Source organism: Rana temporaria, chromosome 11 (assembly GCF_905171775.1).
Source record: "Rana temporaria chromosome 11, aRanTem1.1, whole genome shotgun sequence".
Classification (NCBI taxonomy): domain Eukaryota; kingdom Metazoa; phylum Chordata; class Amphibia; order Anura; family Ranidae; genus Rana; species Rana temporaria.
The window spans coordinates 37,541,134-37,565,114 of record NC_053499.1 but is presented as its reverse complement, the minus strand read 5'-3'; the positions used below and the strand labels follow the sequence as shown (position 1 = coordinate 37,565,114).

Sequence of the window (23,981 nt, the reverse complement as noted above, 5' to 3'; positions counted from 1 at the left end):
ATTATGGTATAAAATGTTTAGGCTTTACTACTACGTCAAGACAAAAAGGTAGATTTTTCAGGGTACTGTCTAGCTACAGTTTAACCATTGTTTTACAGCATTTAAATGGTTATTTTGACATTAAAAAAAAAAAAAAAATTGTTGTTTTTTTCTTCCCTAGTCTATGAAAACCAATGAAGCATCATCCAAAAGTGATGTACAAAAGCTTCTAGAAATAGAAGAAAAGCAGAGGTAAGATAAACAACTACATCCACAGACCTGCACAAAATGCAATCTATTATTCTATGTTGTCAGTAACAGTTCAAGTGAACAGGTGCTTGCATTATGCCTGATTTCTGTCTTCTCCAAGGTTTGTTTGAAGGGACCTGAGTGGAGCTCAATTATATCTCTTGTAAGGTTTATTAAGCCCAGTGCACCTGCTGTGCATACAAACACTTCCCAAGGGAGGCCGAAACAAGTGGATAAGAAATATTCTCACCTTTTTTTTCTTATCAGCCTCCTCTAGGCAGAGACAGTTTAATATACCCTAATGCCGCGTACACACAATCGGGAATTCCGTCAAGAAAACCCTTTTTTCCGATGGAATTTTGGCTCAAACTTGTATTGTATACACACGGTCACACCAAATTCCGACCGTCAAGAATGCAGTGACGCACAAAAATGAAGTTCAATGCTTCCGAGCATGCCTCGACTTGATTCCGAGTAGGATTTTTCTCTGTCGGGATTGCATACAGACGATTGGAATTTCCGAAAATAACTTTTCCTGACAGAAAATTTGAGTACCAGCTCTCAAATTTTTCTTGTCGGAAATTCCGACAGAAAAATTCTGTTGGAGCCTACACACAGTCAGAATTTCCGACCAAAAGCTTGCATCGGACTTTTCTTGTCGGAATTTACGATCGTGTGTACTTGACATTAGGAGCATCTTCCAAGATGCTAATCCTTTTCTTTTCCATCATTCATGTATTCTGGAGGAATCTCCACAAATTGTGTTATTTTTATGAAAAGTTTATAAATGAGTAGAACCACTGACCAGAGATAATATTACATTGATTTGTAGAGATGATATCATTTTAAAATGCACTGTTCTGAACTCATGTGTTTTAGTGGGTTTTATAACCATTAAAAAGCAAAAAAAAATATCTTTGCTAGTCTGATAAAATTAAAGAGGAATTAAACTTCTTCTGCTGACATTTACCTATAGGTAAGCCTGTAATAAAGCTTAGCTACAGGTAGTGTAAATACCTCCTAAACGTGTATTTGCATTACATGCAGCCCAGTGACATCACTGGCGCATGCGCTCTGTATAAATGGCCACGGGTGTCGTTCCTTTCGAGCCCTGTGCCGTGAATGGCGGCTCTCGCATCCATGCACAGGAGGGACGTCATTGCGGCCCTGGCCAGCTGGGGGCCTGGGATCCCGGAAGCAAGACAGGTGAAAATTGAAGCAGCTGACATTGCTCTCCAAGTCCAACGGGTTGAGGCTGATCTGGCTGGTAGATACCTCATCCTATCAGCAACCTTTAATGACACCTCTCTGGTAATAGCCAACATATATGCCCCCAACACACACCAAAAGCAGTTCTACTAATCTGTTTTAGGGAATTTAACCCCTTAACGCCCGCCGCACGACTATATACGTCCGCAAAATGGCACGGACAGGCAGATGGGCGTATATATACGTCCCCGCCTTCTAGCGGGTTGGGAGTCTGATCGGGACCCCCCCGCTGCGTGCGGCGGGCGGATTCCCTCGGGGAGCGATTCGGGACGACGGCGTGGCTATTCGCTCCCCGAGGCTGAAGAACGGGGAGAGCCGTGTGTAAACACGGCTTCCCCATGCTTCACTGTGGCGGCGTATCGATCGAGTGATCCTTTTTATAAGGGAGACTCGATCGATGACGTCAGTCCTACAGCCACACCCCCCTACTGTTGTAAACACACACTAGGTGAACCCTAACTCCTACAGCGCCCCCTGTGGTTAACTCCCAAACTGCAACTGTCATTTTCACAATAAAGAATGCAATTTAAATGCATTTTTTGCTGTGAAAATGGTCCCAAAAATGTGTCAAAATTGTCCGAAGTGTCCGCCATAATGTCGCAGTCACGAAAAAAATCGCTGATCGCCGCCAATAGTAGTAAAAAAATAAAATAATAAAAATGCAATAAAACTATCCCCTATTTTGTAAACGCTATAAATTTTGCGCAAACCAATCGATAAACGCTTATTGCGATTTTTTTTACCAAAAATAGGTAGAAGAATACGTATCGGCCTAAACTGAGGATTTTTTTTTTATGTATGTTTTTGGGGGATATTTATTACAGCAAAAAGTTAAAAATATTGCATTTTTTTCAAAATTGTCGCTCTATTTTTGTTTATAGCGCAAACAATAAAAACCGCAGAGGTGATCAAATACCACCAAAAGAAAGCTCTATTTGTGGGGAAAAAAGGACGCCAATTTTGTTTGGGAGCCACGTCGCACGACCGCGCAATTATCTGTTAAAGCAACGCAGTGCTGAATCGCAAAACCTGGCCTGGGCATTTAGCTGCAAAATGGTCCGGGGCTTAAGTGGGTATAGAGGAACTGCAGTAATAAAAACATATTTGTCATTCTGAAGCTTCTCTCCAACCAGTTTTCATATTATTTTATATGTACCGTAAAGTCTGTACTTGCCAAATATGCTGCAGAAATCTCCCTCCGCTAAGTCTGGCTGCAGCCATTTTAACTGTGGGCAGCTTAAGCTGCTGCCTGTTCACTTGCTGGTTTTACACAGACACACAGAGGCCCACCTCCAGCTCTACAGCCCTGCAGCTCACATTTGTCCCTTATGACTCATCCTCCCTCCTTTCCTGGAAAACTCTCAGGAAAGCAAGACAGGAAGCTGTGCATGATGTCATAAGCCTAGGCTAATGACTAGACAAGATACAGGAAGTGGGCTGTAAAAGGTATTTACTGGCAGAAAAAATGTTTTACTATATAAAGTTAAAACAACAAGGGCAGAAGATTTAATAGATGGAAAGTTAAAAAAATGTACTGAAGGTCCACTTTAAGTAACTTTCCCAAAGACCGCATTCTTATTTGTGGCAACTTTAAATATATAGCAGACCCCAATATAGACTCTTCTAGCGTGGTAAGAAAATGTTCCACTACCCAACCTCTATTATTCAAAATTAGGAACTATATGACCCATGGCAGTGTCTGCATGGCTTAGAGAAGGACTACACCCTCTTCTCAAATGCACAAAGTCCTACTCCAGGATTGATGTGTTCTTGTCCTACAAATCTACTCAACAGTCCATTACCACAGCCAATATTGGCGTTATTACACGCACCAGTGACCATTACTCTGTCTACGAACCCTGCTCTGAAACCCTCCTCTCTGTGGCGCTTAAATGACCTCCCTTCTAAATCACCCACTCAAGAACCGATCAAATGTAAGATTATGACTTATTTTCAAATGAACACTGACTCCGTTCTCTGTGTGCAATGCAATGCCCATAAATGCTACATGAGAGGCCTCTTTATCAAAATCGGTGCCCATGAGAAAAGAGTACGAGCTGAGACTATTTCCAGGCTTCTTGATAAGCTCAGGACAGTAGAACAGAGCAACAAGTCCAACCCCAACGATCCTGATCTAACCAAAACTCCATCAGCTTAGAGAGGAACTACTAATACATTTATAAAAAGATTTTGACTTTCATATCCAACGACTCCGCTTTAACGGGTATATCTATGGTAATAAACCAGGGGCTAAACTGGCCAAACAGCTTGAGCGCAAAAATGCACTCCAGAATTATTTAGCAACCCCAAAGATATAGCTAACTGTTTTAGCAAATTCTATTCCAAGCTATATAATCTGCACACATCCCCTGTAGAGTCTGCCCCCCCATGCCGAAGAAATCTTCCAGTTCTTAGATTCCATTGACCTCCCCACTATTACCACAGCTGAACTCAAAGGACTATCCTATCCATTTTCAGAAGAAGAAATCCTTCTTTCACCCAAGACTCACATGTATAGGATTAAATTTAAAAATATATGTGTACAAATTGGGTTAATCATGGGTGAAAACACTGATAAAAAGACCCCTAAGGCCCCATACTCACGACCAAACATGTTTGCTGAAACTGGCCCGCGGACCAGTTTCAGCAGACATGTTTGGTCGTGTGTAGTTACGAGCGTACAGAATTTCACCGTACATTTGCCCGCCGGGCCGTTTTTCAGCAGACATTTATTTCCAAACTTGTTTTAAAACCGTCCGCTCAAATCCTGTCCGAACGGACATGTTTGGTGGTGAGTACACAAAACCAACGTACAAAAACCCCGCGCATGCTCAGACTAAATGAGGCCACGGGAGCGCTCGTTCAGGTAAAACTCACGTTTGTTTGGGATATGGCACATTCGTCAATAGAAAGATTAATTCTAGCAATAGAACACTGAAGCAAACCACACAATAAACAACGCTTGATGCCGTCGTTTTATTCATTCTTCTCTTGCTATAACTAATCAGTTATTTAGCTCATGTTATTTCAACTGAGTTGTTCCATACTGAAAAGTGACATTTGTTAGCTGTGATGTAGTAAGATTTTTGCAAACTTTTATTGGCCCGACGTATCATATTTTTAGTGGTCCTCCACATTTCAAATTTTTTGCTTTTAATGTTTAATGTTTATCTTTCCCACTTTATTTAGGTGTTTATAGTTATGTCACCATTTAGAATATTTTAATAGGAAATATTTTTGATTTTGCTTTTGTTTGTATATTTAACTGGATTATTTTGAAGGTTGTTTAAATTGTCTACCATGTTGGCACACCAAATGCCCCCCCCCCCCATGAGTTAGTGAATATTTTAGATTAAACATTTTATTTGTTTGTAATGTTTGATGCCTAAAATAATACCCACAGTATTACAAACAATAGGCACGTTTTTCAAATCAACAAAAATGCTTTTATTTCAGCAAATTATAAAAAGGATCAAAAACAGAATGGCAGCACTTGAACAGCTAGCAAAATACATGCAAACTTGCATTTCAAACATGGTGAAGGATAAACTAGCCAACCTCAGGAAGCACACAAAATAAAATCTGAAGCAGCAGCACATAACCAAAGGAACCCAAGCTGTGGTAGTCCAAACAAGATGCCATTTGTGGGGGATCAAATGGAAGGCAGGGCATCAACGTCTCCTCTTCCTTGCAACCTTCCTTCCAGGCTGCCTTCCAGCGGGTCTTCCCTGGGCCCTTGCAGGTGGGGATGATGTGGCAGCAGGAGTATGATGTTCAGCAAGCCGGGCCGGGTCACATAGCCCAGTGTCTGGGGTCAGCAGCTCCCTCTGCATCCACCAAAGGGCCTGGTTGATCACGCCCTTTGCCAGTTGCCTCTGCTCCTCCGTGCCTTGATTCAGGTCATGTGCCACGGAGGCACTGTAGGCCTCAGTGGGGTTGAGGGGGGCCCTCATGATGGCACTCGCCTCCTGAATCATTTTGAGGCTGGCTTCCTCCACTGCCCCCAATTTCTTCTTACGGCCTGGTGGCCTAATATAAAGGGGAGAAGCCTGGCTGGTGGTGCTTGTCCTGGGGAGCTGCTTAACGCCACTGGGCCCGGCCTCCTCCTGGCTGCCACTGACCCCTTCATCCTGGCTGACAGTGAGGAGAGGATCTGCCACCTCCTGGCTGGTCTCTTCTTCCTGTGTAAAAAAAAGGGACATGTTGTAATATATTTAGGAATATACTCACTCACATTTTCATGCTTGAATCTTATTTTTTGCCTTGAATTTAAACTTGAAAACAGACTCACCCTCTGACCCCTGCAGTTGTCATCCCTGACACCTATTTGTTTGCCCACGATTTTAGATTTTTACTTCCCAGCTTGTATTTTATTAACCAATATCAAGTCAAGAATCAAACAATAATTAAGATTATTACATAAATAGTTATGAAACTACTATACCTCATCATCGTAGAGGCGCAGATCTGCCTCTCTGTCAGCCAGGCCCTCTTCATCTGACTCTGCAGGGCTGTGGTGATCTGGGGAAGTCCCGCTGGGAGGTAGCGTGGAGGAAAGGTTGGGATTCAGACTTGACATTGATGGCCTGCCTTCCAGTTGATCCCGCAAAAATGACATCTGGTTGTAATACCACAGCTTGGGTTCCTTTGGTGGTCTTGCTGCTGCTCCAGATCTTAGCTGCTTTTGGTGAGCTTTGTACGCTCTCCTATATGTGCCCCTGAGGTTGGCAAGTTTATCCTTCACCATGTTGGCACTGCATTCTGGCACCCATGTCCTCATGTATGCTGCTAGCTGTTCAAGTGCTGCCGCTCGTACGTCCTTATTGTGGTAGGTGGGCTGCTTTGAATCCCACAGGATGGGCATTTCCCTAAATTTATCCAGCAAGTGCTGGATAATCTCTTGGGTCTGCAGGAGATCCATTGTGAAATTATGATTTACTGTTTTTTATTCTAGATTGAAAAAATAAAAAGAAACCAAAAACACAATTAAAAAAAGCCTCAGCATTTACATTGATAGAATATGTTGTTTAAAAAGTAGTACCTATATAGAAATACAAACACAGTGTCTCTTGTTTAGAAAATGCTGGCCAGCTCTGCCCCATTGGTTGGTTTTAGCTAACATTTTTTTTATACATGCCGCCCCTTTGGTTACATTGCAGGAAATAATAGAAATCTACAACCATACACAATTATTACAAATGACAGCATTCATCAAGGCACTATTGCATGTGTAGATATCCTGCCCCTCAGCATTGATTACATGAAAGTAACTTCCTAATGACCTCTGTCCAACCAACACAGAACTATACTTGGCCTGATCTGAATACACCCTACATAATTGATAATGAGTCACAGCATTTTTGACCTCTCTATTTTGTGATGTCTACAAAAGCATTTGGGTACGAAAATCACATTCTGGTATCCAAGAGACATAATAGCTTAATAAAACTGTGCAACCAACAGACCAAACCCCCATCCCATTGCTCTACATTTTAAGAGCCCGCTGCTGATCCCATGTTTAAATTTCTTACCTGCCTCTCTCAAAATCCTCGTTTCTTCCGCTCGCTGAATTAACACGTAACCTACGTAATCACGTCAAGCGCCTTTTATCCACTCCGCGTATGTATGAAACGCCGCCCTCGTCACCTTTGCCATGCCCCTAATCAATTGAAAAAGTAAATATGGCGTTAACTGTGTAGGTTCTGGAATTGCGCGAATATTCTCCGCGTAACCTACGTCAATACGTTGTTGGCATTCGCGACACTCCGCATATGCAAGAATCCCCGCCCTCATCTCCGCCCCTGATGGGACATTTCCTCGTTTCCACGCCCCTAATCTCTGTGGGAAGGAAAGATGGCGATGTCACACGAGCGGGCACGGAGCTCTCATGGCGCAAGTGAAGGGACAGAGGCAGGACCGTCCCGATCCAGGCCTAAAAGATATAAAGCCACTAATATGGAGTTCGAAGAAATGGTGGAGTTGGTTTGCATCATGAGGAGGAAGGATTATGATGGTGAATGTGGGCCCTACAAAACACCAAACCGTAGAAAGTCACACATAATGGACAAGGTGGCAAGGAGAATGAGGAGAATGTTTGGTGTCACCAGGTCAAAGGAGCAACTACGGAAGCGTTGGTCCGATTTAAAATTGAGGGAGCCACATCACATGAAGAAGATACTCAAAATTCTGCGTAAAAGTAAGTCCATATTATTTAAGGGGGGGGGAATGTCTGCAATAATGTGTTGACATGTATATTTTCACATCTGCCTCCTTGGCCTGCTTGTACTTTTGAACACGTGTAGATACTGTATTGTGTTTATGTCAAATAACAACCTTAAACAAATTTAGTTAAATAGTAAACACGCGTAATATGACATTGTTTTGCAAAAATGTGACGTTACTCCAGGAACAACACACCTGGACATGGCTGACTGGCCCCAAACTTGGTTTTCCAACATTGTTGAATAGCAAAATCACAGAAATTAAATTGAGTGAATGTGACAGGCAAACAAGATTCATTCTCCAAAATGCAAATAAAGCTGATGTTTTAACATCTGGAAATGCAAAGCACCTGTGTCTCAAAAATCAAAGTATATTTATTTGGAGGGTCGACGAGAATTAATGTTTTGGGGGGACATCCATTTGTGTCACTTCTTTGCAAAAAAGGGGCAGGATCAGAGCTTGGCCTAGAACTACGCCAAAAATGGAGGATTGCTGAAAGAATAAACAACCAAAAATCATCATAAATGTATCGTCTATGCAATGTGTGCGATTTATGATATCCAATATCTGTGTGCTGATGAGTATCCCTTTTGTTTTTTATTATTTCTTATAGGGGAAAGAAGACGCCAGCAATTGGAGGAGGCAGAGAGGGCCAGACACCCGGAAAATCAAACACCTCCACATGTTGAGCAGGAGGAGGCTGGGGAAGGAAGAGAGGAGGATGTGGAAGGAGAAGAGGATGTGGAAGGAGAAGAGGATGTGGAAGGAGAAGAGGATGTGGAAGGAGAAGAGGAAGGAAGAAAGGAGGAAGGAAGAGAGGAGGAAGAAGTTATTTTGGACTTAGAATTTATATCAGATGAAGGGCAAGTGGCGGAAGAACAATTTGGCGAATTGCAAGAAGGTGGATTGATGGATGAAGGAGGAGTCGAAGATGATGGGGAGGTGGTGGAAGAAGGAGGAGTGATAGAAGATGATGGGGAGGTGGTGGAAGAAGGAGGAGTGATAGAAGATGAAGAAATTGGGGATGTGGAAATTATCAGGCCATCAGGTCAGTGTCACCCCTATATTAATAGGGCCAAACATATGCAGATAGGCTGGAAATTATTTACATATTTTGAATGCCAATTTGTTTCTTTTTAGGGGATGAAGATGGTGTAGCACATTTTTCATGTGCAAGTGCTTCTATAATTGTACAGCAACTAATGGAGTGCAGCACGGAAATGGACATTATGCGGGAAAGGATGCTAGTCATGGAGCAGAATGTGCGAAATGTCATTTCAGAGTGTAGCACGGAAATGGAGAACATGCGACAAAGGATGCTAGTCATCGAACAAAATTACAAAAATATCATTGACATGATGGGCCGTGTCAAAGACTGAACCACAGAAGCCCATCCCCCGCCCATCCCCCGCCCACAAAACCCTTTTTAATTTTTGTACTTTCTAATACGCCAAAATTTCTAAATGCACACACAGTGTGCCAATATGTGCTATCTGCCATCACAGACTATCTATTGTCTGTGCTTTGTGGGTACAAACCCCTCCTCGATCCTCAAGTAGTTGAGAGGAAGGGTTTGCTCCCACAAAACACAGACATTGATCACCCATGATGTCAGATAGCACATGTGGCCATTTGTCTGTTTAACCAATGACATTTGGCGAGTTTTCACTGAATGTGTGCATTTAGAAATTTTGGCGTGTTCCAGTGTGAAAGCACACCATCCATATGACTGACTGCTGTTCTTTTTTTAAATTTTTGTTTGGTGTTGATCTTTTTTGGTTTGTAAATGTTTCCAGTTTCAGATCACAAAACGAACAAGAAATCTCACCTAAAGAAAGAAGTTAACTAATTTTTCTAAAAATAATACAAAAATTTGTGTTGTCTTAAAATCTTGTTGAAAAAATTAGACACAAACAAATACAAAGCCAAAAAATGTTTTGTATAAAAACAATACACAAACATTTCTAAATGTAAATAAATGTCTTCGAAACAAATACCCCCAAAAAAATTAGAAAATAAAAAATAACCCCAAAAATTTTAACATAAATTAGTCTGGGTTATTGAAAACCAAACTAAATAAGAACTTTAATTTTGAACCAAAGTCTAAAAAAATTATGTTTAGAAGTGTGTGTGTATATATATATATATATATATATATATATATATATATATATATATATATATATATATATATATCTATATATATCTCTAGAGATAGATATATAGGAGACAAGCCCAAAAATTCTTGCGTATAGTTTCAGTGAAATTATTCTTACATTGTGTTTCGATCAGTATTATTGCTAATCACTGTCAATAAAGACAAAAAACTAAATAATTCAAAGCCAATATTTTGTTACAAAAATTTGCAGGAAATGTTTTCTGCCTAAAAATACACATTTCTTGTTAAAAAATGACTAAAAAAAAAAATTTAAAATGTGACATCAAAAGCACAAAAATGAGTGGCTTCTTATTTCTAGACTGAATACCCAGTTAGTAGATGAGTGAATAATGTGCAAATGTGGTTAGTTAATACATCTGAGTAAGTAAATCTGGCACTAGAAGTGCACTATTTTTTGAGATAACCTGGAAGACAGAAAAATAGAGAAAAAGCAGTAATGACAAACAACTGTATAAAGTCCAATGGTCTAATTATTTATTAGTTGTGAGAATATTCCTTTCTTTGGGGGCCGAATTAGAAAGAAATATGATCTGGCATAGCAATGGCCCCCCGACCCATGAAGTACTCAACATATTTGTCGCGTACCTCACGAGCAGATTGGGGGGCCAAGCCAGCGCGACCAGTGTCCAGGCCAGGAATGTTCTCTGAGGGTAGTCCTGCCTCAGAGCCCATGGAGGCTAGGTACGTCTGGGAGTGCCTGCGTAGAAAATTGTGCAAAATGCAGCAGGCAAATATAATGGTGTTCAATTTATATTCCGCCAAATGTATCGATGTCAGGAACAGGCGGAACCGGTTGCTGAGGATCCCAAAGGCATTCTCGACTACCCTCCGAGCCCTGGACAACCGAAAATTGAACACCTTCCTCTCTAAGGTGAGGGTCCTCTGGGGAAAAGGCCGCATTAGGTGAGGTCCAAGGCCGAAAGCCTCGTCCGCTAGGAACACAAACGGAAGTCCTTCCACATTATCTTCATCTGGTGGCAATGCCAGACCACCAGTTTGGAGACGATCATAGAAATCAGTCCGTGCGAACACTCCCCCATCTGACATCCGGCCGTTCTTCCCCACGTCCACATATAGAAACTCATACTGTGCCGACACCACCGCCATCAACACAATACTATGATAACCCTTGTAGTTATAATAGAAGGACCCCGAGTGGGGTGGGGGCACAATGCGGACGTGTTTCCCATCTATTGCTCCACCGCAGTTTGGAAAATCCCACCGCTCGGCAAATTGGGAAGCCACAGACTGCCATTCCTGTGGTGTGGAGGGTAGCTGTGGGGACAAACAAAAAAAGAGATTTAGTACTTTGGCACATAAACATAGCAAACATAATCCTACAAGCATCCTTGTGCAACTTTACATTTTTAAAATAGCATTTGCAAATTATGAAGGGAGAATTTCGGGGCACAAATAGATAGGCCCACTTAATTAATAAGAGACTCCACAGCCCTCTGATGGGGACAAAAACACTTTGAAGGGGGGGTGGGGGGTGTTTAAACTGTTTTTAGAAAACCAAAAAAAAAAAAAAAAGTGGCATGGTGGGGGTTGGCCCGAAGATAGCATGCTGGACAGGTTAATATTGGGTAAGATCAAAATATGCAGGTAGGCCAAAATAAAAAGAACATGTAAAAGCTGATATCAACATGCATAGTGAGAAAAGGGAACGTTAGTTAAACACACAGCATATCTGGGAAATAAAATAAAAAGTTAGTTTGCCACATTATTAAAGACACATTGTGAGGTTAAAATGAGGAAACTTACCTTCATATACTCCTCGTGCATAACTTTAATGATGGCAGCACACGTGTCCGGTATGATGACCCCAAGCGCCTGCGGAGAGATGCCTGTCGAGAACTTGAGGTCCTGCAGGCTCCTCCCAGTCGCCAGGTACCGCAACGTGGCAATAAGCCTCTGCTCGGCCGTGATGGCTTGGCGCATCACAGTGTCCTGCCTCGTGATATAGGGGGACAGAAGTTCCAGCAGACTGTTGAATACGGGGTCCGTCATGCGGAGAAAATTCCTATAGTCATTAGGATTATTCTCCTGGAGTTCCCTAAGCAGAGGCATATGTGAGAACTGGTCACGCTGGCGCAACCAATTCTTGGTCCAGAAACGCCTCCGCCCCCTGTTTCTGGCCAAAGTACTGGAATAATGAACATATCCAGCAGCCATCCCATAAACAGCACCAACTCGCGAAAATTGACGCTGCTGCTCCATCATGGCTTCAAACCGGCCGGCTGGTCAGTCAAGAACACACTCCAACAGAAAGCACAATCAAATCCAGCGGTACCTGCAAAGAACGCACGACACACAGATACGAACGCACAGTACGAATCTGCTAAGCAGAACGAACTGCACGCCTGTACCCGAATGCCAACTACGTACCCACAAGCACACGCACTGAACGAGAAAATACTACCTGCTAAAGCCTGGAGACCGAGAAGCGCGAATCAGCTCTAACCAAACCTTCACTAACACGAGCAAAGCCGTAACTAGCAAAAGCGGAACAGAGGGCGTCGCCATTGACTTTGGCCTTTCCCTTTATAGTGACGTCAAACGTGGATTACGTGCACGCGTTCAGGTCCGCAGGGAAATATCGTCCGCTGGTGTGTACAAGCCAGCGGGCCAAATGAAAAAACAGCCTTGTACGCCGGAAACAGCCCGTCGGACATTTCGAACGGACATGTTTGGTCGTGAGTACTCGGCCTTAGGGTACTTTTTAAAAATAAATAAAATGTATAAAAAATAAAACATATGCTGCTAAAGTATAACAGTATTGTAGGATACATGAGGAAATGTTCATGTAATTTATTACTTTGCAAGTATGAAGACAAGTGGAGGACAGGTAAAGATTTGAAAACGGTTTTACATGCTTTGATTTTATAAGTTATGTTTGTTGAAAACTGTTCTCTCATTTTGCTCAGGAAAAAAGATTTAAAAAAAAGTTAGATTTATTAAATCTTCTGTATACACCACTCAAGTAGAAAATAGATTAATTTTACAAATTGAAAAGCCTCTCCGAGAGTGAAGCTCTGTACTTCAGTGAAGTCAGATCACAAAAGAAAAAATCACTGAAATTGTAAAGATTTACAGTGGAATGCTATAAATTTTCAGCCCACATTTTAGCTTCTGCAGTGTTTTGAAACATGTTTTATTATCCTGACATTTGAGGTCTTTCCTGGGAATGAGGGATATGCTTTAGAATTTTTAATAGTTAGTCACCACAAAAAAAAAAAAAAAAATATATATACTTTTTTTCATATTTATATTGCTCATGGGAAATAGATTAATGAGACACAGTCACCTTGCTAATTCATGGTATTCATGGCTAATTCACTGTGTTTTTTTTTAAAATTCTATTAACCCCTGAATTTACTTTGTCAGCCATCCTTCGCCGCTGCAGCCTCCATTTCAGTTGGTAACAGTACCCATACCTTCTTAATATGGGAAAAATGTGGCCTGCTCCTAAGTGATAGTGCTCAGGTCTAACAGGAAACTTTTAAAGGGGTTGTAAAGGTTTGTTTTTTATTTTCTAAATAGGTTCCTTTAACCCCCGGACCATATTGCTGGTCAAAGACCAGAGCACTTTTTTGCGATTCGGCACTGCGTCGCTTTAACTGACAATTGCGCTGTCGTGCGACGTGACTCCCAATCAAAATTGGCGTCCTTTTTTTCCCACAAATAGAGCTTTCTTTTGGTGGTATTTGATCACCTCTGCGGTTTTTAGTTTTTGCGCTATAAACAAAAATAGAGCGACAATTTTGAAAAAAAATTATATTTTTTACTTTTTGCTGTAATAAATATCCCCCAAAAATATATAAAAAAACAATTGTTTTCCTCAGTTTAGGCCGATACGTATTCTTCTACATATTTTTCATAAAAAAAAAATGCAATAATCGTTTATTGATTGGTTTGCGCAAAAGTTATAGCGTTTACAAAATAGGGGGTAGTTCTATGGCATTTTTATTAATATTTATTTTTTTACTAGTAATGGCGGCGATCAGCGATTTTTTTTCGGTACTGCAACAATACGGCGGACACTTTGGACACTTTTGACACATTTTTGGGACCATTGGCTTTTTTTATAGCGATCAGTGCTATAAAAATGCATTGATTACTATAAAAATGCCACTGGCAGGGAAGGGGTTAACACTAGGGGGTGGGGAAGGGGTTAAGTATGTTCCCTGGGTGTGTTCTAACTGTAGGAGGATGAACTCACTAGGGGAAATGACTGATCGCTGTTCATACATTGTATGAACAGACGGTCAGGCATTTCTCCCCTGACAGGCCCGGGAGCTGTCAGGGGCCGCTTCGAGAGCCAACGTAGAGCTACGGGCTCTCACGCAGGAGAGCCAACCTGCCGCCATAGAACTGCGGCGGCTGGTCGGCATCTAGTTAAGCTAGTGAATTGTTGGTTCACTTACCTTTTCCTTCAATTTCCCTTCTAAACGTTTTTTTCCTTCGTCTGAATTTCTCACTTCCTGTTTCTCCTCAGTAAACTTGCCACCATCATCTGAGCGGTGGTTAGTCAGCCAGAACAGCTTACTGAACAGCTTATTGAGGAGGAACAGGAAGTGAGAAATTCAGACAAAGAAAACAAAGAAAAAAAAACATTTAGAAGGGAAATCGAAGGAAAGGTAAGTGAACCAACTATGCACTAGCTTAAAGGAACCTATTTAGAAAATAAAAAATTAACCTTTAAATATAGAACTATAGGCACAGCTTTTTTTTTTTTTCATTTTAGATAGAGCAAGGAAGGAACCTGTGTCAATTTTTTTTTTTGCCATCTTGGTATGTTTTTTATTTTTCTGTGTTTTTCTTCTATGGCTGTGATGTTTTTACAGTTTTCAATATTTTGGTATAGTACTTGTAAAATGGTACGGCAAGGGGTGTCTGCCCATTTTCATTTTGTCACTGTGGGTGGAGCCATCAGACTTGGGGGAGGTATAGTTGTTGCAGTAAGAAGAATTTAAGTTTTTACTGTCACAATTGTTTTTAGTCGTGACAAAGGTGACCGAAATGCAATAAACTGCGTCTTGGTATGTTAGACTTGTGAATGTGCCTGGACAGCAACGCTTCTGTAGTTAAAACTAAAAAATAAAGCTTTCTGTAATCCATAAGAATTTCCTTTTACTAAGGCAACATGTTGACCATGTAGACTGCAACAACCTATGACAACCAATCAGAAATCATCTTTCATTGTTCAATTTGGCTGATGAGTGGTAAAATCTGATTGGTACTTATGAGCAACCATGCTTTGAACATCATCTTTGCAGTGTGATATTGCATAAGCTTGTTATATAATATTGTGATTAAATAGATATTTTTTTTTTTTATAAAACAGAGAAGAAATGAAATCTCTCCAGGAAGCGTTCACAAAGCAACTTAATGAGGCTTCTGAAAAGGCTGAGAAGCAGCAGGCCACTGTAAGTGTTTGTGTCATGTGACCCTCCAATTACCCTGCTTCCATTTTTATTTTTCTCTATGTGTGTTTTGTGTTGCTGTGCTTTTGTTGGGTGCTAAAGTGAGCTTTGAAGTGCTTTTAAAACACATAAAAGCATTTATTTATTTTTTTTGGTAATGATCTGGCTTTGTGTCCCAGAGCTGGGAAGTGCAGGGTAATGGGCAGTTTAACATTAAACAGAATGACTTGCAGTTTTAGGGTTTTGAACGCTTGTGTTAACATTACCAACAAAAGCTTTTTTCGAGATTTCACATTTATCTCCTTTAAAATAAAAAAAGGGATATTATAATGTGAATTTCTTAGATGGAACTTTATTCCCTTTTAAGTAATGAGGAGGATAGGCATATAGAAGATATTTGTGATACATCGGGCCGGATTTAAAGCTGTATACACAGAGGGCCATATTCTCAGAGAAGTTACGATGGAGTATCTCAGGATACTCTATCGTAACTCCCTTTTTAGGCCAGTGTATCTATGCTCCTGATTCTCAGAATCATTTTTGCATAGATACACTTAAGATCCGCCATCTGTAAGTCACTTACACTGGCGGATCTTAAATGCAATGACGCCGGCTGCCGCTAGATGGCATTTACGTGAAGGAGTCATTTGCATATGCAAATGATCCTTCTACGCCGATTCCCGAACGAGTTTGCGTCGCGTAACCGTCGCTAACGTCGTTTGCGTAAGCGGAAACTTACCCCTGCTATATGAGGGGTAAGTTTCCGCAAGTCTCGCGTAGGCCATGTTACGGATGGCGTCGGGTCCCCGTCGTGTTTTTTCGTCGGATACGTCGTTTACGTAAGTCGTTCTTGAATACGACTTTACGTCAATGACGCACACGTCGGCGTCATTGACGTTTTCCGCCGAGAACTGGAGCATGCGCACTGGGCTTTTTGCAGCCCGGCGCATGCCCAGTTCTTTTGCATCGGGGGCGCGCTTCATTTGAATAGAAGACGCCCCCTTGGAGATCCGCCAGGCTACGCCGGGGCATTTACACGCCGCTGTCCCAACTTATGGAGCAAGTGGTTGGGGAATACAACACCTGCTCCAGTAAGTTGGGACAGCGGAGTGTAAGTGCCTTAAGTGAAGCAGGCGGAGATTCTTTGAGAATATGGCCCATAGACCTTTGCATTGATGCATTCATGAAGTGGGCTGAACAATTCAAACCCATTTCCACAGCACGGCAATTTGCACATCATATCAGTTATAGATGAAATATGGCAAATTCAGTAAAAAAAATGTGGTTTGCTAAGTATGTACATTCCAGCATCCAAATGTAAATCAGTTAAGTGGTGGTGTACACCTAACATTAAAATAAAATATTTTAATAATGGTTTAGCTATGTGATATTTGTTAGTCATTTTGCATATGTATTTCATTCAAATATGCATGAAGTGCACAGTGATGTTAGTTACTAAAGTGACTGTTACAAACTATTGAAAGTCAAAAACATGTGCAAGTACTGTATGTGCATATGTACTTATATATTGCTTGTGAATAAAGCTTTTAGTGAAGGATACCTGTACCTGTACTTACACTGCCTTATAAGCATGGGTCTTATAAAGATGATTGTTTGTTTGGTGCATGTGTCTTTCATACTTTACCATATGACACTAATTGAGGCTCGACAGCCCCACTGGATTAAGGGTGATATACAATCCAAATTAATGGGGGCCCAATTATGCAAATGCAGAAATACTGTTCCTATTATAGAGCTACAACTACTTACAATGTTGTTTTTACGTTTTATCAGTACAAAAATTAGTAATTATGGGGTAGATTCACGTAGATCTGCGTTTCTTTGTGCGGGCGTAACGTATCCTATTTACGTTACGCCTCCGCAACTTTTATAGGCAAGTGCTGTATTCTTAAAAGAAAGTTGCGGCGGCGTAGCGTAAATAGGCAGGCGTAAGCCCGCCTAATTCAAATAGTGAAGAGGTAGGCGTGTGTTATGTAAATTAGGCTTGACCCGACGTGATTGACGTTTTTCCCAAACGGCGCATGCGCCGTCCATGGAATTTCCCAGTGTGCGTTGCTCCAAAGTACGCCTCAAGGACGTCATTGGTTTTGACGTGAACGTAAATGACGTCCAGCCCCATTCACGGACAAATTATGCAAACAACGTAAAATATTCAAAATTCGACACGGGAACGACGGCCATACTTAACATTGGTACACCGCACTTATGCCACCATATAGCAGGGGTAACTATACGCTGGGAAAAGCCTAACCTAAACGGCGTAAATGTACTGCGTCGGCCGGGCGTACGTTCGTGAATTTGCGTATCTTGCTGATTTACATATTTTGACGCGTAAATCAGCATACACGCCCCTAGCGGTCAGCGGAAAAATGCAGTTACGATCCAACGGCGTGAGAGACTTACGCCAGTCGGATCTAATAGAAATCTATGCGTAACTGATTCTATGAATCAGGCGCATAGATACGACCGGCCGGACTCAGAGATACGACGGCGTATCTGTAAATACACCGTCGTATCTTGTCTGTGAATCTACCCCTATGTTTTTAGATAAGCCATCACTGACCTCCATAGTTACAGCCATTGTGGAACAGTAAAGTTAAATAAAGTTATAACAGTAAAGTTATTCTAGTTTGGTATTAGCACTTTTCTCCTTCCCTCTTCCTGTGTGCCTGCTATGTGTTTGCAGAGATTAGAAAGCTGACAAGCTACCAGTTTACTGTTGGCAGAGGAGAGCAGAGCTATTAGGGAGTAGGGAAAGTAAAACTGGGGGGGGGGGGGGGGGTCTGGGAGACAGCTGAATCACAGCAGGTTTTTTTGCACACTATGCATTAAGGTGAAAAACCATGAGAATTTACAACCCCTTTAAAGATTTGTTGTTCCAGAGTGGTTGTCACTACAAAAGTCTAAAGCCTCGTGTACACGATTGGACTTCCAACCAACTTTTCCGTGGATTTTTGTCCTAAGGGCATTGGCCGTGAACTTGTTCTGCATACACACGGCACAACATTTTCAGCCAACATTCACCAAACCACATGGTTTTTCAGCTCTTTACCACCACCCTTTGGGCAACTTCTTCTATTGTTGCCTGATGTTTAGCATTGGTTCCGAGCATGTGTGTTTGTACTTTGGAATTTACTTGGATAGACTTGCGTACACACGATAGGATAATCCGACGTAACAGATTTACTGCCCAACAATTAGTGAGCATGAACAGCCAACTTTTGTTGTCGTTAATTCAGCCAACAATTGTCTGATGAAGCATACACACAGTCAGATTATCCGACACAACACGTCCATCAGACAATTATAGCCATAAAGTTGGATCGTGTGTATGTGGCTTTAGGAACATACATGAATACAGAGTATAATGCTGAAACACAGTATTTGAGTGTTTTATGCATGTTGCAAATAGCAAGCACAACACATGCATTGCATTTGACTGTATGATTTAGAAAGGCCCAGGTCAGAAGGAACCCCTCCCCCAGCATAGAAATAATACTCACTGTAGCATTTTTGGTCAATAAAAATTCCCCCATTAAATTCCCTTTTACATTGGTAGTCAGTGTCACTGTTATTGGATGACAGCACTGCAGTCTTGGCAGAATTGCACACAGAAGAACGATGCCCTATGAAACTTCTGTTGTAAGTGGGATGAAGAAGGCCCCTTTTTACTGAGAGCTAAGAGCATCCTTTGGCATTGGAAATTGGGCCAATTAACAGAGTAGCAGGACAATAATTTTATTATGTCTGACTGGAGACTTTGAGCAGGGCCCCTGCCTTATATTTTGTCATAATTTGATGTTGTTTTTTGGCATATTTTTAATATAAATGTAGCCCACAGGCTGATAAAGGTTCAACATTACTGCCTGGTCCATCGTTCTTAAAATATAACGTTATACATGCCCATAAAAACAAATCTATAATTTTGTTATTACAAGCACTGCTTATTAGACATGTGCACACTGAAATATTTTGTTTCGAAATTTCGTTTTCGTCCGAAAAATAAATTTATTTTGTTACTCCCGAAATTCGTTTTTATGTGTTTTGTTTCGTTAAAAAATGCATTCGTCTGAAAATTCAAATTCATTAAGGTCGAATCTGTCATTGAAGGCTTATAGTGTCCGTCGATGTTCTAAGAAGATTTAACGGAGTAGCAAAACTGCACAACGCCACAATTGTACATTTCCGGTCGAATGTTCCGCCTACAAGCTATAGAAGAATTCTAATGTTGCATGACACTAGTAATAATTATATTTATAAATTATTATTACTAGTCAATCAACATTCAAATTCTTCTATAGCCTATGGGCCGAGAATTTGGCCAGAAATGTATGATTGCGGCGTCGTACAGTTTAGCTGCTTGTTGAATCTTCTTAGAACTTTCGACAGACAACATAAGCCTTCAATGACTGATTTGAAGTTTGTATGTTTTTCGCTGCCTCGTCAAATCTTTGTCGTTCTTGTCGAATGGTCTACCCCAACACTGTGGGGCAGATCCACAAAGATCTGCCCCGGCGCAGCGTATCTGAGATACGATACGCCGCCGTAACTTACTTTTTTTGATTTGAATCCTGAAAGAATTTGCGCCGTAAGTTACGGCGGCGTAGTGTATTTCTCGAGGCGTAACGGTGCCTAATTCAAATCGGCGAGTAGGGGGGCGTGTTTCATTTAAATGAAGCGCGTCCCCGCGCCGAACGTACTGCGCATGCGCCGTCCCTAAATTTCCCGCCGTGCATTGCGCTAAATGACGTCGCAAGGACGTCATTGTTTTGACGTGGACGTAAATTACGTCCAGCCCAATTCACGGACGACTTACGCAAACAAAAATAAAAACGACGGCCATACTTAACATTGAGTACGCCACCAAACAGCAGCTTTAACTATACGCCGGAAAAAGACGACTAGAGATGACGTAAAAGAATGCGAAGGCCGCTCGTACGTTCGTGGATCGTTGGAAATAGCTAATTTGCATACTCGACGCGGATTACGACGGGAACGCCACCCAGCAGACGCCGAAGAATTGCACAGATTGCTATTGTCACTGTCATGTCGAATCTCCTAACTATATCGAACTGTTGTAGCAACAAAAACGAAAATAAAGCATTTTTTTATGTCAGATCTTTCTGATTTCGGATTCTGTGTGTTTGTTTTCGTTACCCGAAACTCGGACAAAAAGGCATTCGGACGAAAACGAATGCACATGTCTACTGCTTATAAGAACCACACAAAGTATATAAAAATCTAGATAGTAATTTATATATTTTACTGTATACTGTACTCTATATCACATTTAAATTTTTCAATTTTTTTCTGTAAACTGCCTGCCTCTAAAGCTAGGTTTATGTGAAGATGGAAGCAGCACTTTAAATAAATGTTTTATTTTTTTTCTAGATCAACTTCCTAAAAACTGAAATGGAACGGAAAAGTAAAATGATCAGAGATCTACAGAATGAGGTAAGAAAATTATGTTACTTAAATGTAGATGTAACTGTACAATGTATGAAAATGAATTTGAAGACCTGCAAACATGTTGAATTTTACAAGTCCTGGAGCAGTTGAAATGAATTTCTGGTCATAATAATAATAATAATAATAATAATAATATACAGTATGTAGTACATCTTTGAAATACATGCACATTTCCCACATTTTATGCCTTAAAAAATATTTCAAGTAAAGAAAAATATTGGATGATTCTGATAGACATCCAGTGAGCTCCTATTTTCCTGCTGTTGGTTAACATTGCTGTCTCTACTCCAATGAAATCTAAAGCAGTGTTACTAGCTCTGCAAAAGTTCACCCTTGCTGGACTACAGAATTACATCTATTCCCCGGCCCTCGCTGGTCCATTCCACATGCATACAATACGTTTCCTTTTCAGCAAAACAGTGTCAGTACATTGACCTGCAAGAACGTACAGATACACTTTGTGGGAAGAAAAGGCTATTGGAAGATGTAGTTCTGGGGCATGCCTAAGTCAGATCGAACTGAGCTTCCAGCAGCTGCTCCTGCATTCATTTTAAAAGCTTGGACATCAAGGAATAAAAAAAACTGTTGTTCCCTTTAGGAACATGTTCAAAAAATAATATAGGTCCATGCTGTAGAGAGGGAAGTCAATTTGGGGTAAATTTGGGCCATGTGTAGGCAAAACTAAAAAGGGTAAATATATATTGTATATACTTTTCTTAGTAACAAATAGCCATTTCACAGAACATCTTGAACAATCTAAAGCATTTTTGCTTACAGTGAAAATATTGTGCATAGCCCTTTGAAACTTTTGACAATTCCTACAAACTAGCAAAGAACTAAATGTTTGGTATTACTATGACAAGTACCTATTATGGTATATTAACTACTATTGGGTTTTCTGGTTGAAGATGTTAGATTTACCGTCTAGTTTGTGCATGGCTTGTTCTATATTTAGAGGTTGTTTCATGTTAAGATGTTCACCTTAAAAGCAGACCACAAATAAAATGACTCATAGGGCATTCTGAACATAAACTAAGACTGTGTCCTCGAAAAACATGTATACTTCAGTTTGTATAATATAAATTGTGCCTGAACTAAAGAAATACAAAGGTTGCCAATATTAAACTGCTTGCAAAGTCAGAAGATTTGTTATCTCAATTCATTCTTTGAATTGAGATACAAAACCTTCTGGGGTAGATCCACATACAACGGCGCATTATTGCGCCGGGCATAGCGTATCTAAGATACACTATGCCGCTGCAACTTACTTTTTTTTGGTTTGAATCCTCAACGAATTTGCGTCGTAAGTTACGGCAGCGTAGCATATCTGTTGCTGCGTAAGGGCGCGGAATTCAAATGGAAGTGATGCGGGCGTGTTTTTTGTAAATACGTCGTGACCCGGCGTAAACAACATTTTTTTGGAACTGCGCATGCGCCGTCCCTGGGGGTATCCCAGTGCGCATGCTCGAAATTAAACCGGAACCCGCCAATGCTTACGACGGTGACGTCATTCTACGCAAAGATACGACGCAGGAAATTTAAAATTACGCCGGCATATCAGTACATACGCCGGCGTAATCCTTTTGTGGATCTGCCCCTCTGTGTGCAGCAGCCTCTCTCAGCCCCCCTAATACCTAAATCCTTCTCAATCCAGCGATATTACAAGAGAGGAACAAAAGGTGTTTCTGGACAGCCGCACTCTGAACAAAATGGTAGCCTTTATTAAAATAAGGACAGCACTACAAGTCACAGCAAAAATGAAAATAAAACCTGGCAACTGACGCATATCGCACTGGAACTAGTGCTTAGTCATAGCTCATTGACTGAGACAGAAGCGTGACGCCATTGGCTCCTGCTGCAGTCAATCTAGGTCAGTGAGCCAATGAGGAGAGAGGGGGCAGGGCTGAACACACTGGGCAGTGGCTTTGATCTGGTGCTCCCATTGCAAGCTGCTTGCTGTGAGGGCATTTGGCAGTAGGGAGAAGCCAGGAGCACCGGGAAGAGGGGGATCTGGGCTGCTCTGTGCAAAAACATTATGCAAAGCAGGTAAGTATTAGACATTTGCACACTGAAATATTTTGTTTCGAAATGTATTTAGTTACTCTCGAAATTCATTTTTATTTATTTTGTTTTGTTAAAAAATGCATTCATCCAAAAATCCGAATTAAGTTTGTCTATATCTAGTCTCTAAGCAGAACATCTGGTACTCCTAGCCTGTGTTGAAGGAGCATTCAAGTTAATGTAGAATAGGTTTCAAACACTATGTACAGTATAAGTCAGAAATACAGTTTTGAAACATATGAACCATTAATTGAAAAAAATACAAGGAAACAAACAAAAACAAAAAAACACAAACAGGGGCCTCATTGTATTGTCACATTCAGTTTTTGTACCTTTCACTGACTTCGCATCCATATCTGCCCTACACCAGCTTTTCTTTCCACACCTTCCTTCAAGAATGATCCTTACCTTCATTCCCCTGTCCCTACTCTATGAACCTGTATAGGTGAATAGGCTCAAAATAAATGATCATACTTAGCTATATATTCTTGTGACTTTGTCCTCTTATTTACTAATGTTGGTCCTGCCTCTGTGCTACCTGGGTCCCCGTTCTCGTGCCACCATTTTGAAAATTTCCATGATACTGTGCATGTGCAAGATGAAGTGCATGACGTCATGCATGCAATGTATAAAGCCTTGTACACACGATCAGTCCATCCGATGAGAACAGTCTGAAGGACCGTTGTCATAGGTTAACCGATGAAGCTGACTGATGGACCGTCGCGCCCACACACCAATCGTGTCAGAATGCGGTGACGTAAAACACAACGACATGTTGAAAAAAATTAAGTTCAATGTTTCCAAGCATGTGTCGACTTGATTCTGAGCATGCGTGGATTTTTAACCGATGGTCGTGCCTACTAACGATCGGTTTTGACCTATCGGTTAGGAATCCATCGGTTAAATTTAAAGCAAGTTGGCTTTTTTTTAACCGATGGTTAAATAACCTATGGGGCCCATATACGATCGGTTTTGACCAATGAAAACGGTCCATCAGACCGTTGTCCTCTGGTTAACCTATTGTGTGTACGAGGCCTAAGTGTTAGGATCAGCTGTATTACTAAACTAAAACGGTCACTTTTTAAAAAAAAGAATAGGCTCTCTTG

General features: G+C 41.1%; 1 protein-coding gene across 2 annotated transcripts in view; it reads left to right on the top strand.

Moving 5' to 3' along the window:
• The window catches only part of LUZP2 (leucine zipper protein 2), a 701,970-nt gene that overhangs the window by 375,031 nt on the left and 302,958 nt on the right, over nt 1–23,981 (top strand). For both annotated transcript variants that reach the window (XM_040328360.1, XM_040328359.1), the window contains exons 3-5: nt 161–231; nt 15,246–15,327; nt 20,737–20,799. In XM_040328360.1, coding sequence (XP_040184294.1) covers nt 161–231; nt 15,246–15,327; nt 20,737–20,799 — 216 coding nt within the window. The remainder of the gene's footprint in view (nt 1–160; nt 232–15,245; nt 15,328–20,736; nt 20,800–23,981) is intronic.